At 36.2% G+C, this 21,672-nt stretch overlaps 1 protein-coding gene and 1 non-coding gene across 11 annotated transcripts in view; both read right to left on the reverse strand.

The window, feature by feature from the left end:
• TIA1 (TIA1 cytotoxic granule associated RNA binding protein) overlaps window positions 1–12,332 on the reverse strand; it is a 28,286-nt gene extending 15,954 nt beyond the window's left edge. Inside the window, exons 1-6 of one of the 10 annotated variants that reach the window (XM_032497760.1) lie at window positions 11,998–12,332; window positions 4,580–4,676; window positions 1,791–1,889; window positions 1,223–1,277; window positions 1,020–1,052; window positions 294–412 (exon numbers count right to left, since the gene is read on the reverse strand). In XM_032497760.1, the coding sequence (XP_032353651.1) occupies window positions 294–412; window positions 1,020–1,052; window positions 1,223–1,277; window positions 1,791–1,889; window positions 4,580–4,676; window positions 11,998–12,023 (429 nt within the window). In that variant the 5' untranslated portion in view covers window positions 12,024–12,332. Of the gene's footprint in view, window positions 1–293; window positions 947–1,019; window positions 1,053–1,222; window positions 1,278–1,790; window positions 1,890–4,579; window positions 4,677–11,997 lie in introns of those variants that run through there. The other 9 variants (XR_004326404.1, XR_004326405.1, XM_032497752.1 and 6 more) reach the window with 9 other exon arrangements.
• Window positions 12,333–12,561: 229 nt separating this feature from the next.
• TRNAG-CCC lies at window positions 12,562–12,632 on the reverse strand. The gene has a single exon. It is a non-coding gene; the product is annotated as a tRNA-Gly (tRNA).
• Between the last annotated feature and the right edge of the window lie 9,040 nt (window positions 12,633–21,672).

Raw genomic sequence — 21,672 nt, forward strand, 5'->3', positions numbered from 1 at the left:
CTAATGGAAAACTGACAGCTACATTTCTATTTACAGCCAATTATCATATTGGTCTAAGAAAATAAACTAATAATCTATAACAAGTTTTGAAAAAAATTAATGACTTAATTACTATTCTAATAATAGTCATTTACATTTATTCAGTTTACCACTATATTAAATCTGTACCAATTAAAATAGTGGTAATATGAGTTATGTAGACTAGATTTGCCTCAGTTAAGACAATTTACTGAACCTAGCTACACGATATACTTGGCTTAACCGTATTTTGTGAAGAACAATCAAAGAAATACCTTGCATTGCAACAGTTTGATGTTAAAGTATTTGACAGTTTTCTCAAAAGCCAACAGTTTTGGTTGCCCAGACATTACACCATTCAGTTTATGTGAATCCATGTGCAAGTGAACTAAGACTGAAGGCAACAGAATGAAAACAGTAATCCCTTCACTTTATATCAGAGCCATTAAAAAAGCATTGGAGAAAAAATAACGATCCCATATGTGAAGTTTTTTTTTTAAAAGACAATGCTCAAAAAAGGAAACACTTTAAAAATACAATAGTTGGATCAACACTCTAAATGGACACATAGATTAACTTTGACAAAGTATATTTGGAAAGAAAAGTTACCCCTACTTGGCAGGCCTTAAGCAACATATTGGGTTGCCATTTGGGAAACACAGTTTCAGGAGCAACTCAAGCAATCGGACAATCGGAAGATCTGGGTGTGAAGCACAGACTGTGACCTCAAGGAAGCAGGGTATCTTGCCCTTCAGTGGTGAAAGTATTTCTAAGACATCAGCTGCTACCACAGGGGGGTCAGAGAACTTAAAATAGCACCAGAATAGTGGACAAGCCACACTTGGTTAACACTGGGAAAAGGGGGAAAAATATTGCCAGAGACAAATAGAAATACGACTCCCTCCCTCCCCGCTCCCCCCGACATCAAACAAAAAAACTTCAGGTGGTTAGTGAATACCCTTTCAAGAGATTTCATTTTATGTTTAAGAAGATACAATTACCTTGTGAACGCTGTGTGCTGACAACGGTACTACCTGATGACAAAGATTAGATTTGTTCTTAAATTTATTAACACAAACATATTCAATCATATCTTAGGATAACGATCAAAACATTACTGCAAACGTATGATGTTTATATGCTTTACAATAAAACTACTGTGTACATTAAAAACAAACGTTCAAAGAGTATAAAATATACTTACTGCTTGTATCTTTCTTTTGACTGCTGGGGGTTGTTGCCCAATTCACTTTGACTTCCTAAAAAAATTTTTCTACATTTATACTCCATAAAAATAAAGCTTAGAATCAGATATTATAAGATTTGCATCTATGAATACACAGGTAAATGTTGGAGATGAAGCATTCAAAGGGATACCAGTTCTGGTCAAAATTTCAATACTTATTTTTTAACGGATACTTACGCAAATAACGTTAACAAATCCTAACCTTACATACTTCTCTATTAACATTCAACTAACCCTTTCTATCTACAGTACCAATAAATTTTTTCCTTTTATTCTTCCCCATTAGTATCCAATGTTACTAGATGTTTCATCCAAGATTGATTAATTCAACAAATAGTATGTACCACGTGCAAAGCGACATGAAGAATGCTAACATAAACAGACCTCTAAAAGTTTTATCCCATCTTTTTAGTATTAACTTTGATCCTTTTCTGCAAAGCAAATACAAGTCTTCTAAAAAGGAAACAACTGTATACAACTTAGAATTTTTTAGCGCAAGTCACCTTCTTTAATAATGATAGCTTACCTTACCCATTATCTTCCGCCCATTCATAGCAGCTAGTGCTGCAGCTGCATGACGATGCTCGTAAAACTCCACAAAACAGTATGGATCATTTCCAGCTGTCTATTGAAGAAGAAACATAAAACCCAATTTTAAGTTTCATACTCCCATTATCTTAAAATTATGCAAACTTTTATACATCTCAGCTATCATGCCATGGAGAATGAAGGGTCTGTTCTGCAAGTGTTTAGATAAGGAAGTAAACACTTTAAAATATACTATTTTATAGAAAGCTATCTTCTTCAACAACTTATACTACATTATATAAAATTTAATCTTTTTATTAATGATTAAGTGTCTTAATTAACCTTCTTAAACCTGTTACTAAAACATAAGTAAATAGGCTCTGAAAACTGAAAAGGTCCTCTGGTAAGTAAAGTTTTAGAACAGGTTTTAGAATGTGGACTTTCTAACACAAAAATTTTTGGTGCTTTGAAAAATTCTCTGCTCTTTTCTGCTAGTGTTTCAATTAGCTGAGGTTTGATGATAGATGAAGCCTGGATGTTTTCCTATAAATTAAAGAAGCAGAAAAAACACCCAGTATTTTATACTTGTCAGGGCAAAATACCAAATAATTTTATAGTCCATATTAAAATTCTTTCCATAATCTCTCAAGCAGAATTGTTAAAAAGAAACTAATTCAAAAGATTAGAATGATAATAGAATAAAGAAATATACTATTTTGTTTCAAGTACAATTAATAGTCTAAAAAAGTCACTGACAATGATTTTGAAGAATTTTGGAGCAAGAAGGCAATCACAAAATTGATTACACTGAAACTAACCACTATTTTATTTTAAAAACATTAAATATAAAAATGTTTTAAAAACTGTTTAATTCAAACTAATACTAAACTTAACGAGAATTCTATTACCAAGATCAATGTTGACAAGCATCAGAATGTAGTTAGAGAAGTAGCTCAGACCTAAGAGTAGGGCAATCCAATAAATAAGAATGCTTATTTTACTTCGTTTATACCCAGAAAAAAACTATACATTTTAATTTTTAGAATTTTAAAAATTTTTCTGGGGAGGGAGGTAATTAGGTTTATTTATTTATCTTTGGAGGAGGTACTGGGATTGAACCCAGGACCGTCTGCATGCTAAGCACCCGGGCTACCACTAGAGCTATACCCTCCCCCAAAACCATACTTTTCAGATTTAAAAAAATCTAAGCCTATACATTTTTAGACTTTGTGCTATAGGGAGTATAAAATTCACACATACAAACATCAGTCCAACAGTATGAACAGACTGGGATTTAGACTTTAATAATAGTGATAGGAAGGAGGAGGAGGAGGAGGGGGAGGCAGATAGTTAATCTGAGACTCTGAGTGACCAAAACCCAAAATTTATACAAAGTGGCAGAGGCTAACCTAGCTAGTCCGTTCTGTAGGTCTAGCAGTCATTAACATTCTGCCTAGCGATCTTTACCAGGCAAACATCTAGAATGACCCAGACATGGAGAGAACAGCAGCCTACAGACCAATGGAGAGGATACAGATCAATCTTGGTTTACACCCTTGCTTTGTCTCATTTCTATATATGATAAGTGGGAATAATATTTGCTTAATAATGTTTCTATTAAGCATTTGTGATAATGCATTAACATTAAAACAACTAACAGGAAGTAAGCATTCCGTAAATGCTATTAGTAAGACAAGGAAGGAGACCCAGATGAAGAAGAACTGGTTTTAAATTCTCTGTCATTTTCCCCTGTCCTTCCCTCTCATCTTTCTCTGTGGGTACAGGGATCTTTTCTTCTTTGTCCAAAAGCATAAAGATATTAAATGTGGTAAGAAAACACTGTAGGGGGAGGGTATAGCTTAAGTAATAGAGTGCATACACGAGGTCCTGCGTTCAATCCCCGATGCCTCCACTAAAAATAAATAAATAAATAAAATTACCCACCAACCAAAAACAAACAAAACAAACAAACGAAAAACACTTTAGAAGAGTGTGAAGGACAAAAACATTTGTTGAATCCATTATATCATATGTAGGTGACCCTGCCACACTAGGAAAAGGCTTGACATTTTAAAATTCAAGACAACAAACTGTAGCCAGTTGGCAAAACAATTACTCTTAAAAATACCACATAAAAAGACTTAAGTTGGAATAAACAGAAGAGAAAGTAGCAGATACAGATATACAAATATATTACTTTTTCCTGGAGAAAAGAAAACCAAAAGTTTACAGGAAGGAGAGACCAAAGATAAAAGAATTATTCGTTAGCACTGTCTTTCTCATCAAAAGAATTTTAAGTTGTCTTTTTATAAATATTATGATTCAGGATTAATACCAATTTGATGAGTGAATTCAGTGTTTTTTCTATACATTAAAGTCTGATGAAAACTTGAATCACGACTTTTAAAAATAAAGTTAAAAACACTTTCACACAGTATCAAATGTCTATTTTTTTAACCAAATTTCCCATTTTAATTGAAATAATTGAATTTCTAGATTAGCCAATCAACTGACACCACATATAAATAAACAATTCTGGGGCCTTGATACATTTTAAAACAAAAGCCCACATATAGCCCTCATCTGGTCTAGAAATGATCAGTTCTATTCTCTTCTTCCTTTATTTAGCAAAACAAATTTAAACTCAGTGGCCAAAACAGATTATTACAAATTTAATAAAATCCCTACGAACTTAGACAGTATGAACTAATTTAAGAGTTCCTGGAAGTAACGAATTTAAATAATGTATTTAAAAAGAAGAAAGTTAACTAAGTAAAATACCCTTACATCCATAATCATTTTGCAGTTTTTACAGGGTCCAATCTGGCTAAAGAGCTGGAGAATTAGAGCTTCTGTCACATCTCTGGAAAGGTTACCAACATATCTGAAACACAAAGAAAATCAATTCACTATTTAAAATTTTCTTTTTTGCATCAGTTCTTAAAGTTGTTTACTAAAAAGTGAATTTGGGGAATAGGTAGATCTTTGCCTTAAACTACACTATCTGGGAACTTACAAAAGTTTGCCAGAACTTCAAAATTTCTTTCAAAACACACGTAAGATATGTTACTTGCAAATATATTAGACACTGTTACTAGAGGGGAAGCTAGCGTTTGTCTGTTTTTTTAGTCCAGGTTTTACAAATTAAACCTGTTGCTTGTTTCTATTTTTCTAGGCTTACTTTAGGAAGATATGCTTAAAATCTCTCAAATGAATCATTAGATATGTAGGACATTTTATACAATCAATCCTGGAAAGTTCTGCGATTATTTCTACTTCTACAGTATTACTAAGAACATTAAATTTTCCTCAATTTTTAATTCACATGAATCTCCTAAAACTGTCCAATTTAAGCATACTTTGGTTTACACTATAAACATATTTTTGAAAAATCACGGGTAAATCACTCATCAGGTGTTGTACGTGCTCACAAAGGAATGGGAAATCTTTCAATGAATATCACTACTCAGTGGAAGTGGAGAGTAAAAGATTCTAGGAGAGACTTTTAACAGATAACATGAATTAGGGGCTGAGAAATTTAATTAGGGTAAATAATGTATTATAAGATCCATGACTGGGATGATCCTAATTTTTTTTGGGTGGGGAGGGGAATGATCCTTATTTAAAGAATTTATAAAATTATTTTCAAAATAGGATTCTGAAATGAGGTTACCTCCAGACTTGTTAGAGTTAGAGGTTTACCACTTCTGAAATCAGAGAATGTAGTCTCCCAACAACTGTAGTTTCTCATTATTTGGCCAAGAATCCTTCAGGGAACGTGTTGAAAGGTATGAATTCTCTCCCCAGAAAAATAAATATCTATACATGCCAGAAAGTGTGGATTCAATTACTTCCTTCCATTTACCCATTCAACAGAATATTGAGTGCTTACTGTGAAGCCAGAGGAATAGGTTAAAATGGCAAAGGGAGAAGTGCTGAGTCTTATGGAACAATGAACAATTCCTTCATAGAAAAATGCTAGTCAATAAATGCAGACAGACAGCACTAAATTAATAATGGGTAAGCCCTACTTAAATAACTGATTCAGGCAAGAACCATTGATAGATGCAGAGCCAGTAGGTGAAACGCTGGTAAGAAAATGGGTAATTGCAGGATGTCAGAATTATCACATACATTACTTAAGAACTGCAAAGGGAAAGCCCTACCTTAAAAGTGAGAGCTTTGGCTGTTTTACCTCTTTGACACAGAGATCAAACTTTAAACCATTTTATGGATAAACGAGACATTGTGTGTACAGTATGAATTATACAATATCATCTATAAAGTATTCAAATCAAAAAGGTCTAACTTGAATCTAATTAAGCTTAAATTTGGATCTAAGTTTACAGGATATAGGGCATATAAGTGGTACACAAATCCAGATGTGGGATATTGTATAAGGTGACTTGTTTGGCTTCTTCAGAAATATATTGTCCTAAGAAAAGTTAAAAAAAAAAAAAGAGGGGGGGAGTGTTTTTGATTAAGAGGGACTTAAAAGACACTGACAACATAATACAATGGGTAATCCTTGACAGAATCCTGGATCAGGGTTGGGGAAAATAGCTTTTTCTTCTAGAACTCTAATTAATAAATGTAGAAGGAATCAGGGAAATTACCATTAAAACACCATAGTAATAATTGCTGCTGGCAAGAATTATTTAATACACCTCCCTCTACTAAGTGAAGTTTAATTTCTCTCTCCTTGAGTTTGGGCTAGTCTTAGTGATTCAATTCTAACTGAGAGTACATTGAGAAAAAAAAGTAGTCACTGTAGAGCAGAGAAACAGTACTCTTCAAAAGTGTCAGGGTCATAAAAGGTATCTCCTCACAAAGTAAAGGAAAGTAAAGAGACATAACAACTAAACACAATGTGGTATCTTGGATTAGATCCTGAAATAGAAAAGCACACTTGTGGCAAGACTGGGGAAACTGGAATAAAATGTGTAGTTAACAGTATGGTACCAATGTTAATTTCTCAGTTTTGATAACTATACTATGTAACTATGGTATAAGATGTTAACATTAAAAGAGAAGCTGGGTGAGGTCAGGTGAGAATTTTGTGCTATTTCTGCAACTCTTCTGGGTCTATTCTCACCCTGACTCCTGTGTCTGTAAGAAATCCTCAGGAATGCCATGTCTAGATGAAAAAAAAAAAAAAAAATGGCTCTTTTGAAAATTTAATTCTAACATCTACTTTGCTAAAGCTAGATAATCTAGTGACAAGCTGACGTATTTATGGAACCTGGATTCTATCATTTACTCTTTGGAAAACTATCTAAGATTTTATCAGAAATATTTTGAGTGATTTACTTAGTTTGAAGATAGCTAATTAAAAAAAAAAGCTACTTTAAAAAAGCACTAAGGTTTGTATTGCCTTTACTTTGTTTACTGACTGTGGCCTGCTGTATACTGTAAGGTCCAGGAGCCTCTATCAATTAACTCTACACACAGCTGTTTAGAGAAAAACTCTTCAGGAGGAGTTACACAAACAACTTGCTCTCACATTTTGATACTGTTACAATAAACTACAAGTCATGTATATAATATTTTCATTCTCATTTTTAAATATGTTTCTCTAGTTGTCTCATCCTATTCTGTTTCTGAAGTTAAAGGATTTCTTACTAACAGTATGGATTTAAGTTACATGTGTAGCAGATTTTTTTCGCCAAACATCTTCCTATTTTTAGAGGAATCCTCACCCTATGGCAGAGCCTGACTCCTCACCAGAAGATGAAAACGCTAAATATGGTTATAGTCTCCCTTGCATGTGATCTAGAGTAGGTCAATTGGGAGTTACTAGTCTTGAACATAGAAGACAAAGATAAGGCTTAAAGAAGTAGAGATTGAATAGATCCCACGTCCAGTGAAAGTAGGAGCTGTAATACCAGGTCCTCAGTGGATGGGACAGCAGCATCCTTTCTGAGATGGTCTGTGGCTTGATTAGGACTGTGAGCCTGACAGCTGTCTCTATTTCCTAAACATTTTCTAAGCCAGTTTCATAACTTTCCTGCAAATTTTGGGAGTATCCAATATCTTTTTAATAAATTCTTTCCATGCTTGAATTTTTTTTACAGTATTCTTTTAAGAAAATTCTGACTGACACAAAAATTGATACTGAGCAGTTGCAAGCCAAGATTCCCATCATCATGTCTATTGGACAACTAAACAAAAATGTCACTGTCTTATATTTATATAGTTTTAATTTTTCAAAATTTTTTTCAAGAAATTAAAGTATCCCTTTCTAGCGGTTCCACAGACTTCCTGTTAATAGCATGGACTGAAGTATCCCATGATATTTACTATTTCACCCCTGAGATCATGTACCAATCTTGTGCAGAACTGGAAAGTAAAGACAGGAGTAGAAGAGAACTGTTAACGAATGAACTAAAAAAATGTCCTTGGACAACTAAAATATGAATATGAACTGTATATTAGTTAACAATACTCTATCCATGTGATCTCCTTAATATGAAAATTATATTGTGGTTATGTAAAACAATGCCCTTATTTTTAGAAGTATTTAGGCCTGATGTGTCATGATGTATTCTGAAATGGTTCAGCAAATTTGGCTAACTACTAGCCACTGGTAAATCCACATAAAAGGTCTTCAACATACTATTTTTGTTACTTTTCCACAGGTTTTTAATTTTTCAAAATAAAAAGCTACCTGAGATGATTCAATGGAAAAAGTCATCAATGCTATTTGAAAATTTGACAGTTCTGGGACAGGATTCCATACCAATTTAATATGTATATTTGAAGATGATATTAAGTTCGAATAGTTTTAAATTGTAATCCAAAACATTTAAAATGTTCATTTTGATTATTATAGCTCTAGAAAACTTAACCTACAAAACAAAATTACGAAGTAGAATGCTGTATTGGGTTTGTTTTGAACCACAATCACTGTATAAATATGCAGAATTTGGTGAGGCCTCTGAAAATCTAAATGAAAAGCATGAATAATCAGGTATTACTCTAATAATAAATTTCTTAATAGTAGAGACTTTTATTTTCATTCATACTATATATCTACTTTTTAGAACCCTGCCTGGAATATTTTAAGTGCTCTATAAATATCTGTTAAAGAGATAACTGTACTTTCTCAGAATTACTTTTGATCATTTGCAATTTGCTAGAAAATTAATCCACTTTGCCTGAGTTACTCTAGTTCGGGGTGGAAAGTGCATGTCTCTTACTAATTATGAAATTATGTATATACCAGTAAATGACTGCTGTACATAATACAAACACTGTATTCCAGCATCATAATTTTAATATTATTTAACAACTGTCTACTCTTCACAAAGGAGAGTCTGTTTCATAATAGCTGAAACCCTCTTATCTTATTGGGTAGCACCTCCTTTACTTGGAGATCAGACATACAGTTGTTTCGTGATATTTGAGGGGAACTGGTTCCTGGACCTGCCCCCTCCCACTGATAACAAAATGCACAAATACTCGAAGTCTCTTACAGTTAGCCCTCCGTATTCATGGGTTCCACATTCATGGATACGGAGGGCCAAATGTACATAAACCAGTCTCAATGAAAGTATCTAACACTATGCCTGCAAGACTAAGACAGCCATGCTGTCAAGACTGTTCTCCATTTTACTTATGTTTTGCAACAAACTAACATTTTAGATGACTGATAATTCCACATTTGTAAATAAATCTTATTGACTTCATTCTCACATTCCACACCCAATCCACTGGCAATTCCTACAGTTCTATTTTGAAAACATATCCACCTCTCACAATATGACTGACCCTTGAATAACAAAGGTTTGAACTGCGCGGGTCCACTTACGTGCATGGATTTTTTTCCACTAAATATGTACTGTACGATCATGGCTGGTTCAATCCACAGATGCAGAACTACGGATACAGAGGGCTAATTATAAAGTTATATATGGATTTTTGACTGCTCAAGGGTCAAAGCCCCTAACCCCTGCATTGTTCAAGAGTCAACTGTATGTTTCCAAAGTACTGTTGACAAGAAACTGAATACTGGCAATCTCTGACAAGGCAATGCTGAACACTCATTTGTAGCAAAGGGAGGCATTTCCTCTGAGCCATTTAGGTACACAGGCAACAGAAGAATTCAGACCACATCTTACCTTCAAGAATGAATAAAACCTTGACTCACTGCTTGGAATGATACTAGTTTTTAAAACAAATTTACTGACCACTTACCCTGGACCTGACACTGTGTAAAGAACGTATTAAAAGCCCCTGACTTCCAAGGTTATTCAAACATTTTATATTAAAAGTAGAAACATTCCTGGGAAAACTTAGGGATGAGAATCTACTCATACTGAATCAAGACTGGTCTAATTGGAAGAATGGGAATTTTGGTTGAGAAAGATAGAAGCAAGGGAGGGGATAACAGGAAATGTTAAAGCATGGACTACTTTGGGGAAAAGATTCTTGGATGGGGTATGCTTGTGAAAGATACAAGGCAAAATTGGTCATAAATTTTAAGAGTTAAAGAGTTGAGGAGAGTAGACCTGCAGGATGATGAACAATAAGGTTATACGACTTTGGATGAGTTAAATTCTAAGCTTAGCTTTCCCTCAACTGCACAATAGATCCACTTGCCGCACAGTTCTGATGAGGATTAAATAAGCTCACAAAGCACTTAACACAGAACATAGCAAATTGTAAGTATTCAATAAGTATTTGTGGAATAAAACTTCCTTCATTATTTCTCCTGCAATAGTTGGTCCCCTGTCCCCAAGCTAGTGTTATTTAACTACCAACTTTTGTAGATTGGCTAGAGAAAGCTGAAGTTGTCTTCATTACCTGATATACCCAAATTAACATACTGAAAAGGTTAAGTTCCCAGATATTTCTGGCAGTTTCTGAAATTAAAATTTCAAAATAAGAATCTTAAAAAGGTTTCCATAAACTATGGGGCTAATGATTTTTTAGACATAATCTTTCAAAAACAAAGGCCATGCACTAATTTCTGCATCCTATTAATAGACACTTAAGGTAACAGATTATGAGACAAACTAGCAAAAAGTTTACTTATCTATTAAGAAAACAAGTGTGACTGTATTTCTCATATAGATTACAAACGGAAACTTAGTCATGAAAAAAGTAACTGATTTATATTGTATTTCTTAACAACTGTAGTATCTAGAGTTGCAAAAAGGAACCTACGAGTGTATTTTTAACGCACAGAGTTCTCAAATTGCCAATATTCCAAGAATAAAAACAAAAAGCTTTGCCCAAAACTCATCGGGCTTTTTATTCTTTTCGAGAAAAGCCACAAGGGTAGGACCGACAATACTTGGAAAAACAAAGGCGAACGCTGGGGGGATGCCACACGACAAAGAAAAGAATCCTTAACTGAGACCATTTAACACTAACTGTACAAATTCTCAGGGGTGACTAAATATGTTAAGGTACTTAACATTAATTAACATTAATTGCTTCATAAAACTCCTCGCTCCTTCACCAACGTGTCAATCACAAAACTAGCAAGCGATGGTAAAATTGCATTAAATCTACTTCCCCCTGGTCTCTATGTCCTTCCATGTGAGATTCCTGTTTTTAAAAAGCAGTGTCAAAATCCTTAGGGGGTCGATTTTAGGCCTTCTCATCGGGGGAAGGGGTGGCACAAAAGGAAAGTCAAAGAGAAGTTAAAAGAAAAAGAATTTGGCTTTTTTCCAGTTGGCGACTGCGAGAACAAAGTTTACCTCCCTGAAAATTAGTACAAGCACTTTCAAGAGAAAAATTCCTATAACGAGAAGAAAAGGATGAGTTTCAGGAAGGAATCAAAGAGAAATGGAAAGGGAGACGGCTGTAAAGATCAAGAGGTTAACCGAGAAGCGAGGGGGAGGGGGTGGGGGAGGAGAGAAGGAAAGCACGGGACAAAAAGGCTCGCCGAGTTCTAAAAAGAGATTTGAATGAAAAAGTCTTTTCTCCAGGCCTAGGACCACGGAGGGCCCGGGGCGAGGCCAAAGGCCACGCCGTGGTGTAGTTAAGGTGTCGGGGCTCAATCAGGGGGTTGAGCCCTCTCTCCCTCCATCTCGTACTCTCACAGCCCGGGTCCCCGGGCATCAGGTGAACGCCAACGAGAGAAACCATGAGACCGCGGCGTCCACGGGGAACAATAGGCTGGGGAGCGGCGCAGAGCCGAAGCCTTGCTCCGGGACCACCACCATCCGCCCCCCTCATCGCTGCCCCAGACTCACAGAGTCTTAGGCATCTCGTCCTCCATGGCTGCTGCGGTCGCGGCGGCGCCTCCGGGTCCAGCTCCCTACCCTTTACTACCTCACAAATCTTTTGAGCCGCTATGGCTACAGAATAGCGGGGTTTCTCGGCTGACTGGAGGTTACCCCGCCTCCTTCTTCGCGGCAATTACACTAAACTGCCCGGCCCAGAGCGAACAATGAAGCCCCCAATACAAGATGGCGGCGAGCCGGGAGCCTTGGAGCAGCCAGGGAAGTGACCTGGGCCGCGCAGGCGCAGAAGAATCTTGCACTTTCAACCTCCGGGCCGCCTGGCTACACCTTAGTCCATATAGTCACTTGTTGCGCAGCCGCTCTTCCAACAGCGCTAGGGGATGACTCAGACTGCGCAGGCGTAAAGGTTAACTATTTCATGACGAGTTAGCGTTTTTGAATTCCACCTCCTGATTCAAATGTTTCCACAGTAAATTATAATGAAACATAAATTTTCAAGGAAATTAAAATTTTTAAGTGTTTCCAGAAGAAGAGAAGTTTAGAAGAGTAAGCTACAGCAGAACCAAAACTGCATGCGCCGCCCGGGAATCGAACCCGGGTCGCAAGAATGGGAATCTTGCATGATACCACTACACCAGCGGCGCTGACGGTAAACAGCTCTGCTCAAAACTTTTAGGACTAACTGCTAGCAGCTGTTCTCATATGAGGAAGATTCATTTCTTCGTTTAAAAATAAAAGTTTATTGAGAAGCTATATAATGTGTTACTTTTCATTGTTGTAAAGCATGATTTCTTTTCTCTCATTCCAGTATAGTTGAATAAGCTCCTACTTTTTCTGTACGGAAAATCTCACACAAAAATATTTTTTAACTTAAGAAAATAAGAGTTTCATTAAGAAGAACTTGTCTTGATGTTAAGCAAATTTTTGAGAGCCAGGAATATTTTTCCAGATTTTCGCGGAATTTTGCTTTATATTTGAATCTCCTTGGTGTATCAGTGTACATTGGAAAATACTAAAGAAATGGTTATTTAACACAAATAGGTCCCAAGAACTCTAAAACCAAATGAGTTAGAAGATACTCAAATTTCAGTCCTCTCCCAGGGAGGCAGAAAAATTAGGGCTCTGAAATATACTTCAGTATACTCATTATGAATTTCGTATTGCATTTTATAAGTCATGTGAAAAAAACTTAACATTGTAGAAGGTACACTCCAAAAATGTGATGTTTTCTTCGAGTAGTTCCTTTAGACTACGATACTTTTGGATTACCATTTTTGGAATTGTCTTTAAAATATGTGGCACATTCTTGGGATTTTATTTAAAGATATCATATATTAACCTTTTGAGGATAAGGCAAATGTTAATAGTGGATAGTATTTTTAACCAACTTTTTGAGATTAATTCACATAACATACATTTCTTCCATTTAAAATGTACAGTTCAGTGGCTTTTTTAGTGTATTCACAGGGATGTGCAACCATCTCTATATTCAATTTTGGAACATTTTTATCACTCCCAGAAGGAAACCCTTGCTGATTTCCCCATCCCACTCCTCTCCTTGGCCCACTAATCTGTCTCTGTATATTTGTCAATTCTGGACATTTCATATTTTTCACGAAAAATTAATTAATAGTCAATCTAAGAAAGAAATAGAGAATTTTATTCAAGGCAACCTGAGGGTTTTAATTTAGGAGACAGTCTTTCAGAAAGCTCTGAGGACTGTTCTAATCATTAGAAGTTAATGCACAGTTATATGTTTTGGAGACAAAGAGTTATACATCAAATGAGGTACTGACAGTTTATGTAGTCCAGATCTGAATGCGCAAGGTAAATAGTGGGTCATCTTGATTAAAAATTAAGAAAGGAGTATTACATCCTAAGGAGTTACCTTGCTGGCACCAGGAAAAAAATTGCTTCCTGGTTAATGTATCATGTAATACACAGTGCACACACTATTGAGGGGTAGTGGCCTAAAGGATCAGAGAGAATTTTATGTATGAAATGTTTCTTTTCCTGCCTTGAATATAGGTGTATTTCATCAACTCCCCCTCATGATCATTAATCTTTCAATAGAAAGCATTAGGTGATCAAATGTTTGCTACCTCAGTGGTGGTTGCTTACCTGCCCTGGGTTCCATCATGTCTCGTAGAACATCACGTCCCTAGTAGCCTGGTTCTTTCTTTTCTTTTAGGGCCATTGTACTGGTAGAATGTCTGGCAACTACTGACAGTCAATTCCAGGTTCTCCAATAGGAGTTATGCCAATTTCACATTGCATATGCATTGTGCATGTTCGGTATTTTATAGAGAACTGTAGATGTGATCAATAGTTTCAAGCAGATTAGATATCATTATCTTCATAGGAGTAGATGATACACAGTGCAAAAGGCAATAAACCATTACTTTACAAGTTATACAAACTGTAGTAAAAATTGCCAACAGGAGTAACAATGTTATTAGTAAAGATTTAAGGCAGGATTCCCCTGATCCAAACCATTTTCCTAGCATTTCCCCTCATCTGGGAAGTGGATCGTTCAGAGTGGAAATTTGAGTCTTCATATGTGTCATAATGTTGCTTATGTTAGACGACTCATCAGGTATAAAACCACAACATTTAGTACATATTGTAATATAAATTCCTCCTTGCGAAGTAGATAAAATATTGAGGGCCATATAATTCTGTAGGACCCCTTTTCTCATCATGGAAACTTCTGAACTGAGCAAGCTGATGGCATGGTTACTATCATTTCAGGTTTGCTGGGTGAATTTTGTTAATGCCTCTATGTGAATAATGACATCTTCTATTCCAAGTGAAGCAATAAATATTGTGGACAAATAATCATACTAATTGATCCTAGAGTGCTCGAATTAAAGGCAGATTGGTATGGGTGGTTTCCAAGGCTACCTGAGTGATTTTAAGCCCAAGGGAAACCAATTGTGCATTTTCCTAACCAACCCGATGAGAGACAAGGCCATAATTTTTTTTCATAAATCCACTGGGTCCTGTTAGGAGCTACCTAATATACTTCACATCTAGCAAAAAAGAGTATTTATGGCCAGGTTCAGAACAGATGTCATTAACTGGCTAGGTAAGAGGGTCCCACTTAATGATATTGGCAGTAGCTTGCACAGCTTTAGAGTTTCTTTCTCCTAAAATAAAATTTCTAAGGGCCATCCAGTTAGAGCTTTGGAGAGGAGAAATCACCAAGGTAACTTACAAGTACTAGCCATAGTTAATTGACCATAAACCCAACAACTGAATTAATTTTAAACCCTACATAGGATTTGTGCCCATGACAGAAAAACGTTGATATATTAAAAAAGTCCAAGAAATCAAGAAAACACTATAATGATCATACAGGTCAGGTCCAGTACCTTGGGCTAGCTGCCTACTTATGATCTCGTTCTCTTCTTGTCTTGGTGTTGAGACAGGATGGGAGGGGGCAGGACACAACCATTAAAAGAATGACACAGCAATTAGCACCAAGATGGCAGAAGATTAATCCCCCAGTAGACCTTGAGCTTCAATACATGCTCATTCTAATACAATAATAGCATGCTAAATGGCACTCCCGCCAGTGCCGTGACAGTTATCAAGGCTGACCATAAAAGGTCATAAAGTGGGTGATGGCCCAGGTCCTGGAAATCCCATCCCCTTCCCCAAAATAGTTGGAATAATCGTCCCACTTGTTAGCATACGAACTTACTGAGCCCATAAAAATTAACAACCTCGCACCTTATAGTAGCTCTCTCACCTTTGGTGTTGCCTGCAGTCTGTCTAGGGAGTGTGTATCTATTTCTACTGTGAACTAAACACCATCCCCATGCCTCGTGGCCTCTCTGGCCTTCTGGGATGGCCCGCACTCTGTCTATGGTGTGTGCATCTCTATACTTCACTCTGCTGTGGCTCACTCTTGAATTCTTTTCTGCGTGAAGCCAAGGACCCTCACTTAATGAGGCATGTCCCAGGGACTCACCTGGGACCTGGGACATGGCCATCCTCTTGTGCTCCATTTTTCCTGTATCAGTGTGTGTGGCTTCTCTTCTGTTTGAGCATTGTTTTAAGGCGACGAGGTCAGCAGTCCTCTCTATAGACCAGTCCAGTGCAGGGCCCTTTTTAAGTGGGAAATATGAATCCAAAAGTCAATTCCCTTCAGTTTTGCTGTGCATAAACTAGTTAATAGTGCCTGATAAGGATCCTTCCATCTAGTTTGGAGATAGTCCTTTAAATGATGTCTTTCCCAGTATGCATAATCTGGTTGCTGGCCAGCGGGCATCTGATCTTCATCCAAAGATAGATTGTTGGGATAAGCTTCAGAAAGAAACTTAGACTGTTCTTTATAATTTTAATTAAACTTTATAATAATATAACATAGTAATGAGGAGCCGTCCAGGAAGTGAGTAAATATAAAACCTCAAAGACAACTGAACAACACTAGAATTTAATATCCACAAAGGTATATTGGTGAAACATTTTTCTCCCTCTAAAATTATCCTCATTTTCACCAAATATAGCCAAATTAAGACTAAAGTGTTTGCAGAACAAGTCTGGTTTTAATAAACTTGGCTTGATTATTTAGGTAAGTGTAATTGACCATATAGGCACTTTAAACTGGCTTTGCTGGAACTTTTCATAAGGAATCTCAGATGGAACTTTTAAAATGCCTCTCAAGGCCAGGAAAGCCACATCAAGGGCTTGCTATCAGTTTCCTCCTGCAGTATCTATAGATTTGGGTGAATTCCTCTCTTCTCAAGGTCCCTCAGATATCTTGAGATTCCTGCATCAGCCAGGAGGTGGACTTCTTTATTTACCTGGGAAGGCTGCTGGGAACCCTAAAAGCAGTGTACCAGGTTGTTTTTCCAAGGGGTTTTCTAGCACCATAAAGTTTGCCTTAGTTCTTTAAAGCTGTTTGGTAATATCTGATTTTATCATAGTCTCTAATATGGCATTCAGCTGAAAGCCATGGTGATATAACCAATGTTTCCAATTATGTCCTATTATAAGGAGAACAGATTCTTATTGAACTTATGCAAATAACTTTATTGCCATAAAAATAAGAATACTTACTAAGAGTCTCCAAATTCTAGAAGGATCAGGTAGATAAAGATAAATATTTCAATTCTGCTTACAAAGGTACAATTTACCAAATTGCTATAAGTCATAATTAGCTTAAGGGGAAAGGTTTCTTTTTAACTGGAAAATAAAAATTAAAAGCCAATAATATTTCAGACAAAAAACCATAAAAACTATAACTGTATTCATCAGTTCATTCAGTCCTATATAGTTAATGCTTGTTGACCTTGGCCTTCTGTTAACAGTTTATGAAGCCATCAGGTTTCATTAGAATTCTTTAAATTCTTACCCTATTCAGTGGCATGATTAGAAAGTTATCAGCAGGAGCTTGTACTTGTCAAAAGCTTTTTAAAATAAATCTTCTTGGAGATGAGGCATTCTTTCAAAAGCATCAGAGTACAAGAATAACTGTCTATAAATGACAAAAGTCTTTAAAAGTCATGGCTAAAGATCTAATTACAGTGCAATTTTAACAAAGAAACTTGGTTTCATAAAATTAAGTTATTTTTCTTGCTGATAAATTTTGTAACAGAGATAATAAGATCTTATTTGACTTCCAGTTAACCTAGGTACTTAATGCTGATGACTCCAAAGACATACCTGTATTAATTAAACCAATAAACTGAAACTAATTTCAGTACCAAACACTAATTTTAATATTGAATGTTTTCCAGATCATGTGAACTTGAAATTCATTTGGGTTAGTTCCTTTTATATTTCTAAGTATTTATCTGAGTTTAATTTACTTTAAGTCAATTAAATAGAGGTTATTTACAAATTAATTTTGGCAAAACCATTTGGAGGGAAAGATATATCATATCTATAATGTACACATAGATATATAGACAGACACAACCAGAGATCTCATATTTTAAAATCTAGTTATGAATCAAGTATTATAATATAAACTTACTACTTTGTAAATAACAATTGGAGTAAGTTAAGTTTACCTGCTTGAGTTTTAAAAGGCCACTTTTCCCTTTTTTTTCTTCGCAGTTTCAGGAATTAGAGATGGTCTAGATAAGAATTCCTGAGAGCCCTGGTAGAATCTTTACATCTCAAGGCACACAGAGAGAAGAGCAAGTTCCTCCTAGAAAGTCTTCTTCCCATAGGGTCTGAATTTTGAAAAGATGTTTATCATGCCAGCATTTTCTAACTGTGTACGTAAAGTCAGTTTGGGAATGTCAAGAGAGCCCCATTTTGATCAATTTCAGGGTGAGACTTCCCTCAGTTCCCAGCAGCACTTGTAAGGATCAGTTCCGTAAGTGTTACACAGAAGCCCAGCTGGGGGTCCCGTGGGTGGCTGTCCATCAGGAAGCTGTTTGGTCTTTAAGGCACAGTTTCCCATTATTAATTTGGTAGCCTCATTCAGATATGATCTGAATAGGTTTCTGAGACCATGAGGTGGGTTGGATGCGTGTTGCCTCTGAATCCAGCTCCCCAAGGTGTCATCCTTGGATTGATTTGACTCATTTACATGTCTTTCTTTTTTCCTCTTTTTTTCTATGAGTACTCAGAGCACTAGGTGATCAGTCTTTATATCACGCATCCCAGGAAGAGCAGAATTTACTAAATGGTTGTAGTGAGATTCCCTGTGAGACTGCTGCGCGCCGCAAGAATTAATCCTGACACTTCCCCTAGGTTTTCAGTCACCTGAGGACATCTTGTGGCCAGAAGGAGCAAATGTCCCTTTTCTTCAGAGTGGAATAATTGTCTCTCATTTCACTAGCAAGCAGTTTGTTCAGACCGTATACCTACCTGTTTTTCAATTAAGCCAAATTTAGCAAAAACCTGGTGACCTATGTTTCCCTGAGCCTCCCTCCCAGATCCCCTTAGATCCCTGCCTAGGAAATGCATCAGTGCCTCTTACTTAATTAAGACTCCAAGTCTTAAGTTAAAACAGCTCACATGTAATTTTTAGGATTATCTCTTAAAACAAGAAGATCTGGACATCAGGAGAACTCGCTGAAAGAGCTGAGGAGTATTGAGAAGCTGGTGGGGCTCAAAAGGCCTGCGCTGGTACCAAGCACCAGTCTGCGGGAAACTCCAGCTGCCCTCTGGTGGGTGCCTCTGATATCCTGCTGGCTACACCATGCGAATGTTGATGAAAAATTAATTAATAGTGAATCTAAAAAAGAAATAGAGAATTTTATTTGAGCCAGCCTGAGGATTATATCCCAGAAGACAGCCTTTCAGAAAGCTCTGAGGACTGTTCTGCCCATTAGAAGTTAAAGCACAGTTACATACATTTTGGAGACAAAAGGTTATACATCAAATGACATACTGACAATTTACATAGTCCAGATGTGCACATAGAAGGCGAGAAGTGAGTCGTGGTGACCCCTTACAGGATTAAAAAAAATGAATGCTATATCCTAAAGAGTTACCTTGCTAGCACCAGAAGAAAATTGCTCTGTATGAATTGAGCAGGCATTCCTATGCCTTCTAAGGCAATCTGGTAAATACATCATGTAGGGGCATGATTCATCCAAACTGAAGAGGGGTAGAGTCCTTTGTATATTTTTGATATTAACCCCTTATTGGATATAGCATTTGCAGAAATCTTCTCCAATTCAGTTGGTGGCCTTTTCATTTTGTTGATAGTTTCTGTCACTGTTCAAAAGTTTGTAGCTCAATGTAATCCAATTTGTTCATTTTTGCTTTTGTTTCCCTTGCCTGAGGAAACATACCCAAAAGAATATTGCTAAGATTGACATCAGAGCTCACTGCCTGTGTTTTCATTGAGAAGTTTTATGGTTTCAAGTTTTCTAATCCATTTTGAAGTTATTTTTGTGCATGGTGTGGGAAAGTAGTCCAGTTTAATTCTTTTGCAGGTATCTGTCTAGTTTTCCCAACGTTGTTTATTGAAGAGGTTTTCTTTCTCCATTGTATATTTTTCCCTCCTTTGTCATAGATTAATTGTCCATGAAAGTGTGGGTTCATTTCTGGACTCTATTCTGTTCCAATGAGCTATGTGTCTGTTTTTGTGTCATTGCCATACTGTTTTCATTACTGTGATTTAGTAGTACAGCCTGAAGTCAAGAGGCGTGATTCCTTCTGCTCTGTTCTTCTTTCTCAAGATTGCATTGGCTCTTTGGGGTCTTTTGTGTTTCCATACAGATTTTAAAGTTATTTGTTTTAGTTCTGTGAAAAATGCCATTGATGCTTTGATATGGATTGCATTGCCTTGGGCAATCTATGGTCATTTTAACAATATTAATTCTTCCAATCCACAAGCATGGCATCCATCTGTTTGTATCATTTTCAATTTCCTTCATCAGTATGTTATAGTTTTCTGAGTACAGGTCTTTTATTTCCCTATATAGGTTTATTCCTAAGTATTTTATTCTTTTTTATGCGATTGTAAATGGGATTGTTTCCTTAATTTCACTTTCTGATAGTTCGTTGTTAGTGTATGGAAATGCAACAGATTTCTGTATATTAATTTTGTTTTCTGCAACTTTACTGAATTCCTTGATGAGCTCTAGTAATTTTTTAAATGACATCATTAGAATTTTCTATGTATTATATATATCATCTGCAAACAGTTATAGTGTTACTTCTTAGTTTCCAACTTATATTCTTTTTATTTCTTACACTTGTCTTATTGCTGTTGCTAGGACTTCCAATACTAGTTGAATAATAGTGGCGAGAGTGAGCATCCTTGCCTTGCTACTGATCTTAAAGGAAATGCTTTCAGCTTTTCGCCGCTAAGTATGGTAGCTGTGGGCTTATCATATATGGCCTTTATTGTGTTGAGGTATGTTTCCTCTATACCCACTTTATTCGGAGTTTTTATCCTAAATGGATATTGAATTTTGTTGAAAGCTTTTCATGCATGTATTGAGATAATCACATAGTTTTTATTTTTTGATTAGTTGATGTAGTATGTCACATTTATTGATTATTAGAGACTGAACCATTCTTGCATTTCTAGGATAAAGCCTGCTTGATCATGGTGTATGACCCTTTTAACATATTGTTGGCTTCAGTTTGCTCATATTTTGTTGAGGATTTTTGCATCTATGTTCATCAGTGATATTGGTCTGTAATATCTTTTTCTTTTTTTTCCTTTTCTTTTCCTTATTGGTTTTCTGCATGGAAGATCTGTCCGTTGATGTAAGTGGGACGTTAGCATCTCTACTATTACTGCGTTTCAATTTCTCCTTATGTCTGTTAGAATTTTATACCTAGTGCCTCCCCACCCCTTGCCATTACAAACAGTGTTGCAGTAAGCACCCTGGTACATTTTTCCTTATGAGTGATTCTTTTATTTCTGTAGAATACATTTCCAAACATGATATTTCTTAATTAAATGGTATCTCTCTCTACATCTTAGTAAATAATTGTTTTTCAAAGGATTTAGTCATTCACACTCCCCCCAACAGAGTCAGCTCCTGAGATCTCCATCTACTCCACCTTATTTTCTCCTTCATTAAGATGTTATTAGTCTTATTAATTTTTGCCAATATGATCCATAAAAACTAGTATCTCCTCACTTGCATTTGCACTCATCTAAAGTGCTACTGGAGTTGAACATTTCTTCATGTGTGCTTTTTTGACCAATGGGACTTGCTTTCTCTTTTGTAATTTGCCTATTCATGTACTTAG

This window comes from Camelus ferus, chromosome 15, assembly GCF_009834535.1.
Source record: "Camelus ferus isolate YT-003-E chromosome 15, BCGSAC_Cfer_1.0, whole genome shotgun sequence".
NCBI lineage: Eukaryota > Metazoa > Chordata > Mammalia > Artiodactyla > Camelidae > Camelus > Camelus ferus.